The sequence below is a fragment of the Podarcis cretensis genome (assembly GCF_951804945.1).
Source record: "Podarcis cretensis genome assembly, chromosome: 1".
NCBI classification, from domain to species: Eukaryota; Metazoa; Chordata; class Lepidosauria; order Squamata; family Lacertidae; genus Podarcis; species Podarcis cretensis.
Window position 1 is genome coordinate 73,780,993 of NC_137170.1, and position 21,193 is coordinate 73,802,185.

Below are 21,193 nucleotides of genomic sequence, written 5' to 3' on the forward strand. Positions count from 1 at the left end.
CATGGGATCCGTGAGGAGAGTAGTTTTTGCTGATCCCTACTTGCCCCTGGTTGCTTCTGGAACAGTGTGGGAAGTTGCCCAGGGAAAGGGGAATCAACAAAAATGGCTCCCACCCTTACTTCAGTGAAAGCACCTGCTAGATCTTAATCCCTTTCATGAACAGAAGCCCTTCAGTTCACCAAGGGGACACTCTGGATCTATAGTCCATAGTGGGTTTTGGGGGAGTTCAGTGGGGTGGGGCGATCATTCATGCACAAGCTCTTGATTTTCACTCAGAACATATCAAGTATTTGTATTAGGAAAAGGATAAATATTGCTTAATTTAAAGGCAGCTGCTTCTCAAGCAAAAATTGGAGCCTTTAAAACTGTTGAAGAGGAGAAAGGACAATCTTCTTCACCATTAAAATGCACCATAACCAGACATCTCAATATTCAAACCAGGCCTGATTGCCAGAATATGTATAATAGAAACACAATATTAATTCTGAATTAATTTTATACTTGAAGAAAAACGTGAATTCAGTATTAGGAAGTATGTTTATTGGTGTTGATACGGAGTCTTTTACATCAAAATTAAATGACAAATCCATATATTCTGCTCAACATTTTTAATGTCATACTACATTTAAAAAGTGATCTTTTAAAAAAATATCAGTGCATTGTATTAAAAGTAGATTTACACATACAATGTATGCAATGTTATAAACTGTGCACAATAATTACATATTCCATTGTTCACCATTTGGCTGCTAAATTAGTGTCCTGCTGTAAATTGTGCTATCAAATGTTACTTTTTGTGCACTGGAGCAGTTTGGGCATACAAGAAAGAGATCTCTATGAAACATTTTCTTCTTGGCCCTACTGTGCCATTTGTATATTTTACAGCAAGAACACAGACCAATATGGCATGCAAATATGTAAAGTTATTTGTTTAAGTTGTTAAAAAGTTATGAAATGTTTGCATTTGAAATAAGTATGTGTGCAATAGCTATACATTTTTAAAAAAGATTTAAAACCTGCTACTTAAAACATGAATATGGCAGGGCTTTACCTTTCCTAAAAGATATATACTGTTACTCAATTAAAGTGTGACTGCAAATATATAAATCTGAATGCACCAGGTCCCTTTAAGAGTCCAAATGTGTATTTAGTAAAGTAATGAATCATAAATGAATTGCAAATTAGTGCTACTAAGCAACTATTTAAAATGGGAACAAAAAGGGTTAAAGGGCAAAGCCCACAACAAAAATGAAAAACTCAGTAGGAATTTAACAAAAAGCTACTAAAATGCAATTAAGCCTGGCAGAAACTGAGTGGTCTAGTTAGAAATTGTTTTAAATAATTAGAAAATTTAAAAACAAACATGAAAGCCATTATGTATGATGTGAGTGGCAACTCTAGAAGCAAGAGACCTTGTGCAATGAATTAGGCAGGTGATGAGCATTACATAGTTCTAGTGTACCAAGAGGAGAAGGCAATGCAAAGAATTAATGTTACTGTGATTGTGTAAATCTCTCAGTGTTATAATGAAATCATTATCCTAAGCAACAAATTCCCATGACACCTTAAAAAATAACAAATTCATTGCGATGTAAGCTTTCATAGGCCAGTGCCCACCTTAAATACAGAGAGAAAAATTAAGATATTGGGTTTTTTTACAAAGTGGGGCCAAAGACTACACCTGTAGCAGTGTTACAGTATTATGCAGAGCACAAGTGAATACAGAATACATCTGAAGGCAGCCCTGTTTAGGGATTTTTTTCATGTTTAATGTTGTATTGTGTTTTCAATATTCAGCTGGGAGCTGTCCAGAGTGGCTGGGGAAACACAGCCAGATGGGCAGGGTATAAATAATAAATAATAAATTATTAAATTATTATAAATTATTACAGAACCCAATCAAAATGAATGCAACATCTAATCAAATATGGAAGCAGGGTGGTATCCAAAAAAGCGCTTCTGCTAGCAGAAGGGCTTTTGGCTGTGCAATGGAACTTTCCTTCCCTCTTCTCTGTCTGGCCCCCAGAACTGTTCTGGAGATTCCCCCAACCATTTGGGAAGGGTGTAGGCAGGGAGAGGAGAAGTTCCATTGCACAAGAGGAAACCCTTGCACAAGAGGAAACCCTTGCACTGCTGGAAGCCCTTTGTAGGATACCATCCAGAGTTCGTTACACACTTTTAGGCGACCAATTATTGCTTAAGATTGGGGATGTGTCTGTCTGCAAATAAGAACAGGAAGCAGGAAAGGATACTATATCTTTAAGGAAAATTCTTAACAACGAATTATAGAAGTATTAGCTGAGAGCGACATTGTGTTAGACCAAACGATGTCAGTCTGACATCAAAAGCTTGATCACTCACATCTAAATGCCATTAAAAAATTAATCAGGCTGGTCTCTATGCTCAAGAATATATGGAGAGAAATCAGACATTTAAAATAGTCATAAAAACCAGTGGAAGAGCATTTTAACCTTCTAGGACTTGAAATCCAAGAAAAAGATTTCAAAGTGACACTCCAATATAAAGCCACTGTATGTGAATTCCTTAGCAAATGTGACACTCCAGAAATAATGGAAATGGCTAGCTTGCTATGGAAAGTAACGGTTCCAGTGGCTGCTAATCAGGGGAGGGTCACATCAACACTGATTGGATCTTATATTCATTGAATCTTCTTTCCATTTGTGCTATGCATAACACTGCAATTCACCTACCATTATCTCTTGCATTGTTTGACCTTTTGGACTCACTTTGAATCCTCCTTCCTCGGCTGCAATCAAGATCTATATACCCAGTGCCTTTAAAAAAAAATAGAATGACCGTTCCCCACATTAAACGGGGTGCCAGTACTCACCATGAAGTTATTACAGTGAGTGCCACACTTTTAACATGGGGGGGGCATCAGTACTGTGTACCTTTGAGCACCTCCCCCCCAAAAGCACTGTTATAGTTATACCTAATTTCTAAGAGCCAAACTACATAATGGTCTGATTTGCACATCATGGTAGGCCAAAGTATCGGACTGCTTGAGCACATGGGTTCCCAGACAGGAACTTACAGTTGCTTTGCTACTCCCTGATCATTTTTCTCCCAGGCACTGAGCTAAGCCAAGGTTAGGCTTAGCATGCCAACTGAACCTGGACTTTCTGAAACTGGGCTTATCTATCCTTGCTAACTATAAGATGCAGCCAGTAACAAGCCAGAATTTGGCTTGACGTGCCAGTATTCTAAATTTATGAATGCACTTAACTTCTCTGACTTTTGTTATTAAATAGCAGTCACAGTATGTGTGTGTCATTAGAATGAGGACTTTGGCATGCTGGGACTCTGGCACACTTTCCAAAACTGCTGTGTCCCAGGAGGGAAGTTGCCATTACTGTCTATGCAGCTGCCCTACTGGGACAAATCATCGTTTGGGATTAGACCTCTCCACTCCGCTGTGCCATGGTCTTGATCGCTCCCACCCAAGCAGCTGCAGTTCAAAAAAGTCAAATCAGACATATTAAGTGCATTTACTTATTTAACAGATAAAATAATTTGGTTCTTAGACTACCACTTCATGCATCTGGGCCACAGATCGAGCTACAATAAATCTGCTTTGCTGCAACAGACTAGTATAGTTACCCATCTGAAATTTATCATAATCCTCAACACATTGGCCACAACCTAACATTATTTTCGGAAGTGACACTTCAGCAAGGTTTTGTATGTCCCACAACTATAAATTTATATTTAAAATCTACATTGGGTGGTGTATTACTTTCATTTAAAAATGGCTCTTTTCTGCTTTTTTTTTTACATCAACATTCACAACGGACACATTCCAGAGAAAGAAGTATTCTGAGCAATGCTTAGAAAATGCACAACGAATACTAAAAACACAAAATTTCAACAGGCGCTCTGTACTTTTAACTGTGCATTGGACTGAGGCCAAATACTGAAAGTAAATCCCATTTAGTTTAGTGGAGATTATTTCCATGTAAACATGTTTAAGGCAGCAGCCTGGCACCCGGATCCTAAGCAGGATGGTTGCAATCCCAAAATGCAGTGCACACATAAGCAAAACCAGCACATGCCGTAAAAAAGGCTTTGCTCGCTGTTTCTGTCCCAGATAGCTACCATAACTAAAGAGACAAACTATTCATTTTTTAAGAGCCTCATTCTTTGGCAATGATAACTGCTGTTGTAGAAATGGCAAATGGAACTTTGCTCTGCATGAAATTCTGTTCTGTGCACATCACTCTTAGATCATGCCCATTCATTGGAAGTAAATCTTACTAATTATAATGGGATATACTTCTTTGTAAAATTACTTAAGATTTGTTATGTAAAATAGAAATGACTGAACCAGTAAGAAATGTTGTGGTTAACCACCCAAAATGAATCACCCTATGTTTATATTTAATCCAACATTTAACCATTGAAATAACTTAATTTTTGCTAACCGAATGCAGATACTTGCTAGACTATTCTAGGAATCTGAATAATAATTTATAAATGGACATTAGCAGCTGTATAAACATCTGTTAAATTAGCTTCTACACTTTATAGTTAATATATAAAATTTGTCAAATCCTATGCTTTCTTTAAAAAAATCTTTATTTGACAGAACCATAGCTACTATGGTCTACTAAACTTGCAATATAGTTTCTTTAATGTACTACCTACATCTACAGAGCTCATTCTTTTATGGTTCAATCAGAAAAAAATGCAAACTTATTGTTTTCATAGCATAGCTTAAGCCAATAGGATGAGGTGGGAAAGCTGTAGCACTCCAAATGTTGCTGGAATACCATAATTCCTAACCACTGACCATGCTGGCTGGGAGTTCAACAATATCTAGAGATCCACAGATTCCCTACCCCTGCAATAGAGGGGGGGGATAAGCCAAGACCAACCCAATATCCATATATGAATCCATTTCCACAAAATTCTTTCATTGCTAGACTTTTCTTATGCCAAGTTACTTCTGCACCTGCTACATTAAGCTGTGACTATTTAGAGTTAAAAGCCATATTCTGTTATTTGCACTTCAGAAACTGATATAGCACTATAATTAAATAATACAAGTGTAATGCACTTTCAAATAAAAGTGCTTACTAGGAAAGCTACAGATCATATTTTTAGTCTAGTCCTCTTAAGGCATGTCTAACATACTGAGCCTACGTCTGCAGAAACAGGCCGGACGAATGATCGTGACGAGACAGACTGTCTTTCTCCTTGACCAAGAGTTCTCTTGCGTTCACGAACTAATGCCTTTTGATGTCGTTTCATTCTTTCTAGTTGTTCCTCGGCACTCATCTTGCCTCTTTGGTGATCTCCGGAGTATAAACGTTCCAAGGCACTCTTCGGTCTATCCTGTTAACAACAGCGTGTGATATTTAATACTTTTAAAGCTGTATCCTAGGGACGAAATCCAAAGCTCCTGTTCTACATACAGAATGGCTTCTGATCCATCAGAGGTGTCTGCTATTTTTTTTAAAAGGGGAGAGGATGGAAGCATCAGCAAAAATTGCCTTCCCTTTATTATAATAGTAGATGCACCTGCTAGACCATACACTGTACTGGATTTCCCTTTTTATTTCCAAACTGTAATGCACATACTCTAGAACAATTCTGTTTAGAGTATGTCACTATAAAAGGCGAAAGACAGTGACCAATCCTTTTCTTCTTTCAATGGAAACAAAAAAGCTGTCAGTTTCCCATACATTGTAACCTCTTTCTCGAAAGTAAATACGTCCCTATGCTGCAAGCACCTAATTTTACACAAGAGGCATAGGTAATTAACAATTCTGACAATTGGAGTTGCAATAACTATAAACCCTAAACTGAACAGAATTATATAACCCCACCTATCTTATATTGTGGCTGAACTTGTTATATATTAAAGCAAAAAGCAACGCTGTTGATTAGATTTGGTATCCATAAAGATATGTGCAGAATTACCTTGGAACCATCTCTTCGAAATGTTGCATATGATGAAGCTGTTGATGACTGATGCAGTCTGGAAGTTGAGCCAGATAATCCTTTACAAAGGAAAAAGGTGCTTTTAAAGCAAAATTGTTTTTAGGAAGAAATGTACTCAGTGCTTTCTAAATCTATTTTTTAATATATATTTTTCTTTCTATCTATCCAGGTATGTCCTATTAACTACATGTAAAAAGATCTGGCTGTCCTGATTTGTGAATAGGCTATATGCTCAAAACTAACAGCAAATTTCAAGAAAGAGGTGTTTGAAATGGAACAAGAAATGCAGCTATGAGGTCCTGGAAGCTAAATTTAGGTTGCTAGGTAGGAGGCTGAAAGGCAAGGCAACTTTCTCTGAAATGCAATGCTATCTGTCCCATACAAAGGGCCACCTAAGTTGAAGGATTTATCGGTGTATGGATGACACAGCAGTGTACTGACAAATTAAAAACTAACAAATCACTGGGTCTGGATAGTATCCATACAGCAGTTTTTATAGAGCTCAAATATGAAACACCCGATTTTCTTTTTAAAAAGATCTATTTAGAGCATTTAGTTCCCAGAGAATCTACAAGTAAATATTAGTGATAACATTATTGCTGATGGATAGATGTGGCTTCAGACTCAAGCTATGTAGATTCTTTTAACTGAATTGTTCATTCATCTCTGGTGTGAGTCACTAAAAGCTCTGCTTCTGGGATAACACAGTCTCAATTAGGTGGGTTAGTCTGCCAGGGAAAGGGATACAATGAAAGCTTAAGCACTTAGTATAGGACTGGATAGGATCCTTCTATCCCTGTCCCTTCAAGAATCAGGTAGAGTTCTAACACACCCATGTATCAAATGGAACTAAACAGCTTTGAATCTATATTTATATGTACTGGTGAATCTCTTAACTTACCTCTACTAGGTAATGTTTGGTATCTACTGTCAGTACCTAGAAAACCAGCAGAAGGTTGGCTCAGATCACTGCCTATTGTTTCCAGTTCAGGTTCACTCACATATGAGCGGAGTTCTACCTGTACAGATGAACACTTGATTAAATCAGATTGCAAAAATATAGGACACATTTTCATAATTTTGTTGGAGTCATATACTGTCTCCCTGAAGTCATCATATTATGTTTCATAATGGTCATATTTGGACAATATCTCTTGGAAATTTATGAAGGGAAATTTAAAAGAAATGGGAGTGGGACGGGGTTTTGAGAATGGGATTGATGCAATATATTCAGAACAAAAAGCTAAATTGATAGTTAACAATGTGGTTACAGAAGAGTTTAAAATTGAAAAAGGAACACGACAAGGCTGCCCCATTTTCCCTCTGCTATTTATTTCGGTTCTGGAGGTGCTCTTGAACATGATCAGAGGGGACCGGTTGGTGGAAGGAATCCAGGTCGGAGCGAAACAATACAAACTTAAAGCTTTTGCAGATGACCTAGTTTTGACCCTGCAGGAGCCAGAATCTAGTACGAAAAGAGTGTTACAATTGATTCAAGACTTTGGTCGGGTGGCGGGATTCAAATTAAACAAACAGAAAACTAAGGTGCTGGGAAAAAAATTGACAGATACAGAATCAGAACGGTTTCAGAGAGAGACAGAACTAACTGTGGTTAAAAAAGTAAAGTACCTAGGGGTAAACATAACAGCAAAAAATCTGAGTCTTTTTAAGGATAAGTATGAAAAATGTTGGTCTGAAATTAAAAGAGACTTAGACAGTTGGACAAAATTGAAACTTTCTTTGTTAGGCCGAATTGCTGCTATTAAGATGAATGTATTGCCAAAAATGTTGTTTTTGTTTCAAACACTACAGATTGTGGACAAGACGGAGTGCTTCCGGAAGTGGCAGAGAGACATCTCTAAGTTTGTCTGGCAGGGCAAAAAGCCCAGAATTAAGTTTAAGATATTAACTGATGCGAAAGAAAGAGGGGGCTTTGCCCTGCCAGACCTAAAGTTGTACTATGAGGCCGCAGCTTTCTGCTGGCTAAAAGACTGGCTACTTCTCGAGGACACTGACGTTCTGGATCTGGAAGGTTTTAACAATGCTTTTGGTTGGCATGCATACTTATGGTATGACAAGGTTAAGATCAATAAGGCCTTTAAGAATCATATTGTCAGAAAAGCAGTGTTTAATGTCTGGACAAAATATAAAGACTTATTGGAAAATAAAACTCCAAGGTGGCTTTCACCGCTGGAAGCTAAGGCCCGAAAAAGACCCAATATGGAGGCCAAATGGCCAAAATATTGGGAAATACTAGAAAAAGATGGAGACAATTGGAAATTGCAGAGTTTGGAGAAAATGAAGGATAAAGTGCGAGACTGGCTACACTACGCTCAGATTAAAGAAGTCTTTAAAAATGACAAAAAGTTAGGGTTCCAGGTGGAGAAATCGAAGTTGGAAACAGAACTGTTAGAGCCTAAGACTAAGGTACTTTCAAGAATGTATAACTTGCTGTTAAAATGGAATACACAAGATGAAATGGTTAAATCGGCTATGATAAAGTAGGCACAGGACATTGGGCACAACATTATGTTTGAGGACTGGGAAAGGTTGTGGACCATTGGGTTGAACTTCACTGCATGTAATGATTTGAAGGAAAATGTAATGAAAATGATATATAGATGGTACATGACCCCAGTTAAACTTGCCAAAATATACCATTTGTCTGATAATAAATGTTGGAAATGTAAAGAAAATGAAGGAACATTCTTTCACCTCTGGTGGACTTGCCCTAGAGTGAAGGCTTTCTGGGAAATGATATATAATGAGCTGAAAAAGGTATTTAAGTATACCTTCACTAAGAAACCAGAGGCCTTCCTTTTGGGTATTGTCGGCCAGAAGGTGTTAAGGAAGGACCGAACATTTTTTATGTATGCAACAACAGCAGCAAGGATACTTATCGCTAAGCACTGGAAAACCCAAGATCTACCCACACTGGAAGAGTGGCAGATGCAGCTGATAGACTATATGGAACTAGCCGAGATGACCGGCAGAATCCGAGACCTGGGAGAAGAGAAGGTTGAAGAAGACTGGAAGAAATTTAAGATTTATTTAAAAAAGCATTGTAATTTGGTTGAATGTTAAGAAGGATGCTAGATCATAAATAATTGAGCACCACTAAACTAGATGGAATTAGGATGAAAAGTGAGATTGAGGAAAAAACATAAACCTTTGGGAGGATTAATAGATTATATTTTAAATGATTGGGATATAAGAATGTAAACAAGATGATAAATTGCGGGTAAGAATTGACAATGATGCAAGTGGGAGCGGGAGACGTGAGGGAGTCCAATGAAGCTAAGAAAATATGTTATGATATATGTTTCATTGTTTTTTATTTCTGCATTTATGTTTAAAATTTTTAATAAATATATATATATATATATAAACATAATGGTCATATTTGAAGAAACATAGTTTTTAAAGCAATACAACTACATTTGGAAAACCAGGGCCTGCGTGCTTACCCTGTAATCTCCGTTGACATACTGCCCTAGTTCACGGTCTCGTTTCCTTTCATCTGACTGGCGTTTCAGGCCCCGCACTGAGGTGTGCCTGATGACAGTGGCTTCCCTGGGAAGAGGTGGGACGGCTGGTGGGTGGTCATCAGGGCTGTACAACTGTGGAAGAGGAGGTCTTGGTGGCGCTTCGTCTTCCTGACACAATATTAAGAAGCAGACATGTCCTTTAGCCTGCGGTGTTCAGCCATTTCAACAGGCACAAAATGGTAAAACTGACATTTCTTTTGTTTAAATCCAAGAAAATAATGTGCATGAATTCAAACTAAATGGCCTGAACACAGCTTCAAGAATGTGTTTTGGGTATTTCTTCAGTCTTGTTTCCTGTCTTTCTTAAGCAGAGCCAACAAGTCACAGCATTACATCTCAATTCAGAGCATTGCAAAACTGAAGTAAAGAGAGTCAGAATAATATGCTGTCTGGTATCAGGCTTCATTACCGTATGTTGTATACACAAAGAAAACCCATTCCCAGATACTATTAGCCAGTGCTTTTTTTTCCCCCTAAAAGAAATGTTTAGAGATACTCTCATTTTTACTCAAGGGAATTACCATTTTATAGTTCAAATCAGGAAAAATAAATACAGTAAATGGACAAAAGTACAAAGATTCACAAAATGTTTAGGGGTATGCATACTCCTGCGTTCTCCCAGAAAAAAAGAACTGCTTTTAGCCCACTGATTACATGATACCGTAGTTATGACACTTACAACATTTGGCGTTAATTTTACAGGTGACTGAACTGGATGCTCAACTTTTTTCATTTGCTGGGATGGCGAGAACATTCTAGGTTGCGTATAAGGCTGCGGAAGAAGTCTGACTTCTAAAGAGGGCTTGACAGGACTAGATGGTGAACTTTGCTGAGTAGAAAGTTTGCTGTCCCCTGACATGAGAGTAGATGATAATGAAGGCACTAGAGGTTTTGAAAACGAAGGCACTGTTTTTCTCTCTGCAAAGAGGAAGACATAATGCACACAGATGTAGGTCAGAAACACTGAGGAATCCACATGCACAATATGAACCTAAATATAATATTTAGACACAGCACCTTAATGTTTATTGAACTACTTTTGGAAATATAAAAAGACATACTTTTCTATGTATGAACCTGACAGATTTCAGCAGGCCCTGAATGGTAACGCTAATGAGAAGGTGAGAGAAAAGTTGCCAGCAGTGCAAGATGGGATATGCTTTTGTTAGAAAAGTTAAGAATGATAAGCAGCCAATTTGAATGCATAATGTTGGACAATCTCCCATTATTATGCAGGATTAGAAGTGAACCAAGGAGATTCCTCTGTGATGCAGATATCATTGTCCTAAAATAACAGAGGCAACTCCTCAATGAAAAAAATGTGGCTGCCAAATTTAATTCAAGCTTAGATCTGGATAAGGAGATATAGCTTTTAATGTATGCATTAAAATGTGTGCATTTTACTTACCTGGATTCTTTATAGACTCTATGATGACTTTATAGTTGGATTTGTTTGCACTTAGGCCAGCCGTAACATCTTCTATTCTCCATAAATCTTTTTGCATTTGGGCTTTCTCCTAATAAGCAATGAAGACCAGGAAGATGGTGAAGGAATGGCAAAAATATGAACAATAGTTACATAAGCACAAAACATATTTTCCCATTTATTTTGCTTTAAATAAAATGTTGTATATGGTTGCTTTGGCTACAAAACAGCATAGTTGAAAATGAGAGATCTCTTACATCATTTTTGCATGAAGGGACAATGGTCCTGACAGTAAAGTCTAACTCAAGGGCAGCAGCAACCACTGGTGTTGCTACCCTGCTACAAACCAACGCACACAATGCTGGTCCTGATTTGTCAAGTCTGTTCTTCTCATATGTGTGTGGGGAAAACAGCATTGTGGTTAGCATCTTTAACACTGGGCTTATCCTATCATGCACAAATAAAGAATAGTAATAGATAACCCAACCTACAAGATGATTGACACATGGAATTTATCTGTGAGAAACAATTTTAAAAATCAGGTAAGAAGTTCTGCCTTAACTTAATACATTTTGCTCATTTATGCTCTCTGCTAGTTGTACAATATTCTGGATAATGTAATTATCCAGTATGGTAGTGTGCTACAATGAAGGCATTAAAGACAGATGGCAAGTAAAACACTTTTTCTCAGTGCTGGGCAGTTAGGTAGATTGTAAGTGCTATGATGTATGTGTGGCTGAAAGAGACAAAGTGTGAGTTTCTGGAAAACAGACATCCACTGGGAATGCAGTGATCCATGTGAAAATGGATGTAACTTCTGCCTATGTATGCGGGGAGCATTAGTTTTCACCAACCCTGCCCCTCAAGCAATAGCCACCTGTACCTCACCATATAATGTTCCAGAGGGTCTGTGGACTGCAACCAGTCTTTCACGGGGCAATGGGAGGACAGTAGGTAAGGGTGTGATAAAACCCTGATGTGTACATTCTGCTTGGGGTTCAAACCACTAAAATGAATGAAACTCAAAAATCAAGATAAGAGAGGCTTTATTCCCTTTTTTGGGGGGGGGGGGCTGTTGTTAGTGAGTAAACCCTCTTCTCTTTATATGTGCAGGTGTAGAAATTAAATTTTTTAAAAATCTCTCCAGACAGGCATTTGGATTTCTATTCCAGTTTGATATGGATTTGTAACAGTTTGATTTAAATCTGAATTTCTGGAATGTTTTATTGGTTAATATTTTTATTTATTTGCATGACACTTTTCAGAAGCAGCAAAATTAAAAAGTTAATACATTAAATAAGCAGAAATAATCTGCTTAATAACCTGTAAAGCCATGCCATTTTATCCTTGAGATGAACACTAATATACTGTTTAACTTGGGTGCAACTTCTGAACATCCTTTTTCCATTCAAATACCAAACCTCCCCCCACCCTGCAGTTTTTCCAAGAGCTTATTAATATAACAATGCAAAATGTCAAGGAGCACTCCCAAGTTCTCATCGAAATCTTACTTTTATCTCAAAATTAATTATAACTTCCTTTTAAGTAATACAGACTTTTTCTTTGTAATACATTTTAAGAGTTTGCTTGAGAGATGAAATTACAAAGGTCAATTTTGATCAATTCATGTCAGCAAATGGGGAATGTGCATAATCTTTTAAAAAAAGATTATATGAGATGCAATTTAAGAAATCCTAATTCCTTGAATGAAGGTCCCTGCGACCAAAAAGGAGCAATAGCCTGCTTGGCATAATTGGTCTACATTCCAAACATACATGTGTTTGTGTCTCATTACTAAAAGCAATCAAGTATGAATTTGAAAATAAATAATGAGAATATTGAAACTCTATGTAGTAAGTCTAAATGAACGCAGAAACACATGATGCTACCTCATACTAAATTAGACCAGTGATACCATTTATGCTGACTGGCAGCAGCACTCCAAGACCTCAGGCCTTGTGTGAAAATTGTTATTTGCCTATTTGCCCATTTCCTTCACTTATTCATTGCCAATCCCTCACTCCTAAAGCAGCTTTCCCAAGAGCAAAAAAGGAAGTCACTGGGCTACTGATACATGCTTTTTGGTATAACATGTAGGTTGCTGTTGAAAAAGCAGCCAGAACTGAGAGGAAAGGAGAGCTTACACAATGCATACAGCCTCAGAGTTTTCCTAAGGGACAACAACAAATATAGCTTCCTGCACGGAGGTTCAGTTCTCTTTCTGATAGCTTAAAGGAGATACTGTGCATGCAGACGTCATGGTGGTGCATTATTACAGCACACTGTGGTGGAATCTACACGTGCAACTCTCCACAAGTGTGAGGAATTCAATATTGTCTAAGGCGATTGTTCTGTCACAGCAAACATTTTGGCTTGCCAAATAGAATGATTCCCCCTCTTCTGCCCCTGCATGCTGTTCTGGGAATTCTCTCAACCTCAAAACAATTTCAGGGGATATGTGGGGCATAGGGAGGAGAGAGGGGAAAGCCCCATTGTGCAAGTGGAATCCTGGCCCCTGCATTTACCTCAAGATTCGTTCACATAATGGGACAAGATCTGGGTACGCTGCCAAAGGGCTTGGGCACATTGTGCAAAAGCTGCTTGAATCATGAAGCTGAATAAGCCTCACCTGAGAAAAAAACGATCTGTTCATTTGTTCCTGTAAGGCTTGCTTCAGCTGGTGTACATCTTTTTCCTGTTTCAGATATTCGTTCCAGGCATTTTCCATTTCCTGTTGGCAAAGACAAAATATTCAGCTTTATCCTTTTATCCCCACCATCCTGTGTGTGTGGTGGGTCCATATGGATTCCCCACCCTTAGAGAAAGATGGTACCTGAGGTGTTCCTGAATGCTCTGGGAGACTGAATATACCCTCCCCCACCTATGTTTTTAGCTGTTTCAGTTTTGTCTGTAAGTCACCTTGAGTCCCTCTCAGAGAAAAAGGCAGGATGATGATGATATTTCCCAGTGGATAAAGCTAATGAGCCTGTTAAAGCCCTGATCTCGCTATGCTCCCACATGTCCTCTCCAGCACTATGGAGCCAGAGTAACATCTTGGTATTCTGGGGAGCTCCAGGATATGAAACAAGCCAGACAAAGACTAGAGCACAACTAATGCAAGCCTCACTTTAAAGCTGATGGGACACTGTTCAGAGCACATAATTGTGTTTACCATGCAGCAGTATCAGCTGTGAAGAAGGCTCATTTTGCAGTTTGCATTGCATCCTCTAGAAGGCGGCTGATGGGAGTTCTTTTGGACAGTTCAGAGGTTACTGACTCACATTGTGGGGAGGAACATCTGGAACATTTGAGGACCCACTGGGATCAACTGGCTACACACTCTAAAGATAAAGTCTCTAGAGTTCAGAGTGACATTGACTCTGCAATTGTTGCCACTCTGGTTGACGTAACCAGTGCCAGAATCAATGATGTGTTGTGAGTTCAGTTTCAGCTGCCCTCTGGACCCCTATCCCTCCTGGCTTATTAAATCTAGCAGAGGGGGGTCTGACTGGTTGGGTCTAGAGCATCATTAATGCTTCACTGTGTGAGATGATGGTCCCCAATGCCTTGAAAGATATTTGTGTGGCAGCACCCAAACTTTGGAACTCCCTGCCTATTGACATCAGTCACGCACTTTCATGGTACTGTTTTCGGTGCCTGCTAAAAACATATTTGTTTAGGAAAACCTATTCAGAAAACTAGAATGCTGACATGAGTTTTAATCTGGTTTTTAGCTTATTGTTGATTATAATTATTTTTTCAATGTTTTAAATAGTTGTTTTAAACTGCTTTTCACTGATAATTTATTGTTTCATTCTTTTTGTAAACCGTTTTGAGGTTTTAGTACAATTAAGCAGTACAGTGGTACCTCGGGTTACAGAGGCCTCAAGTTACAGACTCCGCTAACCCAGAAATAGTACCTCGGGTTAAGAACTTTGCTTCAGGATGAGAACAGAAATCATGCTCCGGCGGTGCGGCAGCAGCAGGAGGCCACATTAGCTAAAGTGGTGCTTCAGGTTAAGAACAGTTTCAGGTTAAGAACGGACCTCCAGAACGAATTAAGTTCTTAACCCAAGGTACCACTGTATTTACATCTTGTGAAATACATAAACAAACAAACAAACAAACAAACAATAAAAGATATAAAATGCTGCAGGTTGATCTTAGCATTAAAGCAACTACTTTATGCTGTTTATACCAAAAACAAATATACTTTAGCTTACAAAACTATGCATTCTTACTTGGAAATTACACCCACTGAAACTGATGAGGCATTATTCTAAGCATATAAGAAAAGACTGGGCCCAAAGAAAATTTACTATGGCTTTGGATTCACTGGTTCCAAAACCTTGAGGATCCCTGAAGAGCTCAACTCTGGAAGTACTATAGCATTTTTTAAAAAACGAACCCATTTCAGTGGGTCTGCCTTGAAAATAGAATTAAAATGACTGAACACTAAAATATTTGTCTATAAGTTAACTTTTGTATCTCTAGGAATTACTTACTGTAGATACTTTGGATATTTCTGCCCGAATATGTACGAGATCCTCCTGCAAAAGTTTCTGCTGGTATGAAATCTTTTCTGTGTGCTGTGGTTGGTCTTTGTATTGTTCCATCTGCCTATGCAGCACTTCCAGGACAGATTCCAACTGATCCTGTAGAAGATTTAAAAGATATTGAAAAGCAACACATCAGCAAATTTAAAACAAATTTTTACACATATCTAACTGACCTTTAGCCCTGGAAATATATATGCATATTATCTGAGGGAGATATGCATAGGATTGTGCTGTTATTTTCTTTTTACCATATTATTAACCTCAAATCAGCCTTAGTTCTTGTTCACTTTTATTCTATGTTATTAATGATGCTACCAGCATCTACTATCGTCCTCATCTGGTTAGATAAGTATCAGAAAACAGAATTTAGCTACTCAATGCAATATTACAACATGGGAAATTTCAGACCTCATCTCCAAAAAGTTGATTATGGACAGCAGTTATCAACCATTGTTGACCTCTGCCTTGATCATTCTAATTCCAATTCCATACCCAGCAGCTGGGCTTGCAAGCAAAACATGGTGTGACATCTATTTGCCAAATCACTGTATTTTAATAATGCATCCTATTTTCATCTCAACCCTGTTCCCATCAATGAACACAGCAGTTGAACATACTATCCAAAATAAGCAATTGCAGTAACTACAGTGATTGCCATATTTTACTGCAAAACCTGTTAGAGAAACAAGGCAATGGAGGGATTGCAATACTATTTACTTTATTTTCCTTCAGGGCTCTTATTTTGTCTTCTAGGTCTTGTAGAATCCTGTCTTGTTCACACAGAACACTTAGTTTCACCTACAAACAAGAATGTATATATAAAAAAATTAGAATAATAAAACAGAACTGGATTCATCAGGACAACTGCACCCTCAGTAAAATTATGCTTTATTCTTACATCAATATCACTTTCTCCAATCCTGATGGGTTTCGCATTTCGTTCTTTTATTGTATCACGCCCTGTTACCTAAAAAATAAAAAATAAAGATTTGAAAGTAAAATTAAAAGTTGGTCATAAACAAAAAAGGTCTGGAGAAAACTTTACTAATTCCCTCTATATTTTAAGATTATTTAAGGATGAATCTAAGCTCCTTGGTAGGCAGCAGAAGGGCCTCTGGATGCTGTGGACCTAGAGGGTAGTCTGCAGATGGAGGAGGAGGACTGCAACCAGAGGTCTCCTTAGTGCAGCAGCAGCAGCAAGGTCTGTCGCCATTACTTTGACAGTAGTAGGAGAAGAAAAGAGCTTATTGAGACAGATCCAAGAGGCCTTGGACACATAGAATATACAGATTTCCCATTCTCCCAATAAGCCAGAAAAACTACACCAGCCCTGAAGCTACCACAGTTATTTTCCTGCCCATTGAAACCAATAGAATTTTTTTTTTTTTTAATAGCAAAATGAAGGGAGGGAAAAAGAAAGAAGCCACCCACTATCATCTCCCGTGGGCAGCCAGCACAAGCCTGGTAGGGCTTAGGAAGGAGCAGATTCTTCACCACAGATATATCCCCATATGATGATGTTGCCTACACTAGTAGTATTACAAATATCTTATATAAAATTTGGGATCTTTTAAAATATGGTTGTTTAATTTACCTTTAAAGTTTTATAGCAGCAATGTGAATTCTTAACAAACGGGGCAAAGTCAGCATTATTTATATCTTCACGCATTCTATGATTCTTATACAAAATTTCTAAACAAATCCATTTTATATTAACACAGCACAGCAGATTTTGCTGGATTACATCCTCCCAGCACTAATTCTTTGATTTCTTAATGCTGAAAATTAAACATCCGTCGTTCTATTTCAAAGGCTAGGTTTCTTGGGCTTTTTTTTCAAAAACACATTGTTTTAATACCCATAACACAAATTGTTTTAATACCCATAAATGTCACCAGTTCTTTGCTGGTATAGCAGCCTGGTATAAACCCTGATCCAAAGTGTTTCAGGGAGGATCCACATGCACAACAATTCTTTCAAATTTGGTTGGGTTCCAAATAATAAACTTCCTTATGCAAAAAATGTTCACCTGCAATATGCTGCTGGTAGCTGGAAGAGAAATACTGACCCTATAAGGTGTTAAGTTCCTGCACTATACAGGATAAAAAGAGCAATGGATGGATGGATGGACCCAGCATTGTGAGCAGACCCACAGAAAAGTGGGGGAGGGGTAGTAGAGACAGGAGTGGAATGTGCAACCATCCTAATAGATCAGACAAAATTCTCAAGTGAATAGAATACAGTGGTACCTTGGTTTACAAACTTAATCCGTTACGGAAGTCAGTTCTTAAACCGAAACGGTTCTTAAACCAAGCCACGCTTTCCCTAATGAGGTTTCTTGCCGCTGGTGCCCTTCCATCGTTCAGCTTCCGTTCTTAGATCGAGGTAAAGTTCACACACCGGGACACTACTTCCAGTTTTGCGGAGTTCGTAAATCGAATAGTTCATAAACAGGGCTGTTCTTAAACCGAGGTACCACTGTATATGTTTGGCCTATAACATGGTTATAGCCCTATAGCCCTAGTCTAAGGGATGCGTTCCCTTCTGGCCAACATTTCAAGGGAGACATGCAGGGATGAGCAGGGCTAGAGGCAAAAGTGAATGGAACAATGAATGTTAATTTTATATCGGTACACTAAGCTAGCCCCATGCCCCGCCCCCTCCTCCTGGCAATCTCTTTATCACCCATCCAGGCAAGCAAGAGGCATTATCAGAGTTCAAGAACACATTCCAGCCACACAAAACACTTGGGGCGTGAAGCAGGGCCAGTGAGGGGTGTGGCTGGAGGAGACTTCCAAGGGTCAGATATGAGGGCCTGGAGGGAAGAATTCAATCCCAGGTCTGAGGTTCCTCACGCGTCACCTGTAACAAATCTGGTGCTACTAGAAGTGTTCCCCAGTTACTCAGCACATGCACCCATGTACACGAATGCTACATACAAAACCCAAACAAGAAATGTAATAATGAATGTTACTGGGGGTTTTTTTTTACAACTGAAATATATTTTTATTTTCACCACATGAAATCACCTCAGGGGCCAAGCCATCATAATTTACCCAAAGGATATGAAAATGATATTTAACTATTGAGGCAGAAGACAGTAGTTATTATAACAAGAACAAGTAGTCAGCCAGAAAATGTCTTGTTCAAAACTCACCTTGTGCATTATTACACTAGGTAGCCTTAGAAAAGGTACTGTTTCAGCTGCAGCTATGTGATTGCAAGGTGGTGTAATAATTCTGACTTTCTGTATAAGATCGTTACAAAGTTTACTGAGAAAAATGTATGTGAAGCCTTTGAACATTCAGAAGGCGCTATAAAAAAGCTGGAATTAATATTAGTACTATTATTAGTTCTATTTACCATTCATGACTATTTGTCACAGCTCCATCTTCAAGTTCCCATCATTGTAAACTGATAAAATGGAAACCAAATAATCAAATACAGGAGGGCTTATTGCCTTTTGGCAATATTTAGATTTAGGTTGTTGTTGTTTTTTGCAATAAAGCACCATTTCCTTTTAAACTGCCACCTAGAATATTGTGTGGATTTAAAACTTTCTAAGATAAGCAACACATACTATATATTGGTATAACAGAATGTAAGTAATCAGTATAACAACAAATATGCAAGCAAGGGAACTGATCTGAAATCTAAAAGGTATACAGTGCACAGTGAGCCAAGGAAAAAATATGCAATTATATCATATAACAGTACACGTAAAATCAACTCATTGTCAAAGCAGCAAAATCAAAACAAAATTGGCATGCTTCTGTATTTTCATAATTATAAAAATGGAATCACCACCACTAGTTTCCAAGACATGAGAAAATGAAATCAAGCAGTACTGTGCCAGCCATAATATTGCACAAAGCCTCCAAAAACACACATCTTGCAGAAAGCTGTGGTGTCGTATGTATCATGAGACACCTGTGGATGCTTAGCCATTTAAACATTGACTGCCACTGAAGAAAGCAATGGAATGGTTACATTTCCGTTACAGGCACTCTTACATTTATACTGGATAGTAACCCTTGTGCTGAGCTCTTTAGAACTTTGTAAACCATGTTGATCAGAGGTCCATTATTTTTTATCTGTTTCAAACAAAATTTTAATACATATCTTGTTATAGAGGGAAAGTTGACACTAGAAGCCAATAAACAACAAAACAGGAAAATAAAAAATATATGTACACTATTATTTTTAGTAGCATGACTTCTCCTTGCTGCAGTTCAACACTCCATACAGTTAGAATCATAGAATCATAGAGTTGGAAGAGACCACAAGGGCCATCGAGTCCAACCCCCTGCCAAGCAGGAAACAAGTTGACTAACACACATTTCTTAGAAACTGGAATGGCGGGAGGGACAGGTGGGGGGAGGGAGACGTAAAAGCATATTTTGCTTCTCATGTGCTCTTTCCCCAAGTTTGCTGATGATACTAAGTAAGTCAGGGTTATTGAAACAAAAACAGATTGTGAAGAGCTCCAAAAGGACATCTCCAAACTGAATGAATGGGTGTCAAAATGGAAAATGGAAATCAATGTAAATGCTCCAAAGATTCTTTGCAGCAAAAAATATTTATTTCACATCTACACTTATGTGGTCTGAACTGGTAGTGAATGACCAGGAACAAGACCTTGGGGTCATAGTCGATAGCTCAATGAAGATGTCTATCCAGTGTGTGGCAGCTGTGAAAAAGGCAAATTCCAAGGTAGGAATCATTAGGAAATGAATTGAAAATAAAACTGATATCATAATACAAATCTATGTTGTGACTGCCTTTGGAATACTGTGTACAGTTCTTGTCTCCTCAACTCAAAAATGATATTGTAGTGTTGGAAAAGGTTCAGAAAAGGGCAACCAAAAAGATCAAGGAGATGGAGCAGCTCCCCCAAGAGAAAAGGTTGCACTACATGGGACTTTAGAAAAAGGTGAAAAAGTAGTGACACGGTTGAAGTTTATAAAATTATGAATGGCATGGAGAAAGTGAAGAGAGAAAAGTTTCTCTCTCACACATAACCTTGGAACTCATGAACATCCAAGGAAGCCGAATGTTGAAAGATTCAGGACACATAAAAGAAAGGATTTCTTCACGTAGCACGTACTTAACTCTGGAGCTCGCACTGATAGTCATCAACTTGGTTGGCTTTAGAAGAGGCTTAGACAAAATTCTTAGATAACTCTATCAATGTCTATTAGACACGATGGAAGCTATTCTCTGCTTTCATGGTCAAAGGAAGTACTATGATTCTGAATACCAGTTGCTAGAAACCAGAGAGTGTGCTCTTTTGCTCAACTCCTGCTTGAATCTGGTTGGCCACTGTGAGAACAAGAAGCTAAACAACTGTAGATCCATCAAGCTCTTATGTTCTGATGCTCACAATGGAAGTAATAAGTGGTGATTTTCTGTAACTTTCAAATACAATACAAACTAGGGACTCAAAATAAAAAAATGTACTGATCAGTCTCCTACACTGTTTGTTTATAGAAAAAATTCTAGCTATATATGCCTAATATGAAACAGCCTTCAGTATGTTCTGATTGCTAGCATAACAGTTAAGAAATTCAGGGCATTCGGTTTATCTACTAACCTCCTCCAATGAATGAATAAAGAAAACATGATTTGTGTGCATTATTTGTGTGGAACATGATTTGTGTGCATTATTTATGTCCTTGTGTCTAAACATTGGGAAG

The 21,193-nt window shown here is 38.2% G+C and overlaps 1 protein-coding gene across 13 annotated transcripts in view; it reads right to left on the reverse strand.

Annotated features, from left to right (window-relative positions):
* Nucleotides 1–21,193, reverse strand: part of PLEKHA7 (pleckstrin homology domain containing A7) — a 173,086-nt gene that overhangs the window by 17,621 nt on the left and 134,272 nt on the right. For 11 of the 13 annotated variants that reach the window (XM_079965753.1, XM_079965751.1, XM_079965754.1 and 8 more), the window contains 10 exons: nucleotides 16,396–16,464; nucleotides 16,215–16,295; nucleotides 15,444–15,593; nucleotides 13,568–13,669; nucleotides 10,921–11,029; nucleotides 10,192–10,430; nucleotides 9,432–9,620; nucleotides 6,866–6,983; nucleotides 5,944–6,023; nucleotides 5,155–5,355 (listed from right to left, as the gene is read on the reverse strand). In XM_079965753.1, coding sequence (XP_079821879.1) covers nucleotides 5,155–5,355; nucleotides 5,944–6,023; nucleotides 6,866–6,983; nucleotides 9,432–9,620; nucleotides 10,192–10,430; nucleotides 10,921–11,029; nucleotides 13,568–13,669; nucleotides 15,444–15,593; nucleotides 16,215–16,295; nucleotides 16,396–16,464 — 1,338 coding nt within the window. Of the gene's footprint in view, nucleotides 1–5,097; nucleotides 5,356–5,943; nucleotides 6,024–6,865; nucleotides 6,984–9,431; nucleotides 9,621–10,191; nucleotides 10,431–10,920; nucleotides 11,030–13,567; nucleotides 13,670–15,443; nucleotides 15,594–16,214; nucleotides 16,296–16,395; nucleotides 16,465–21,193 lie in introns of all 13 variants that reach the window. The other 2 variants (XM_079965750.1, XM_079965746.1) reach the window with 2 other exon arrangements.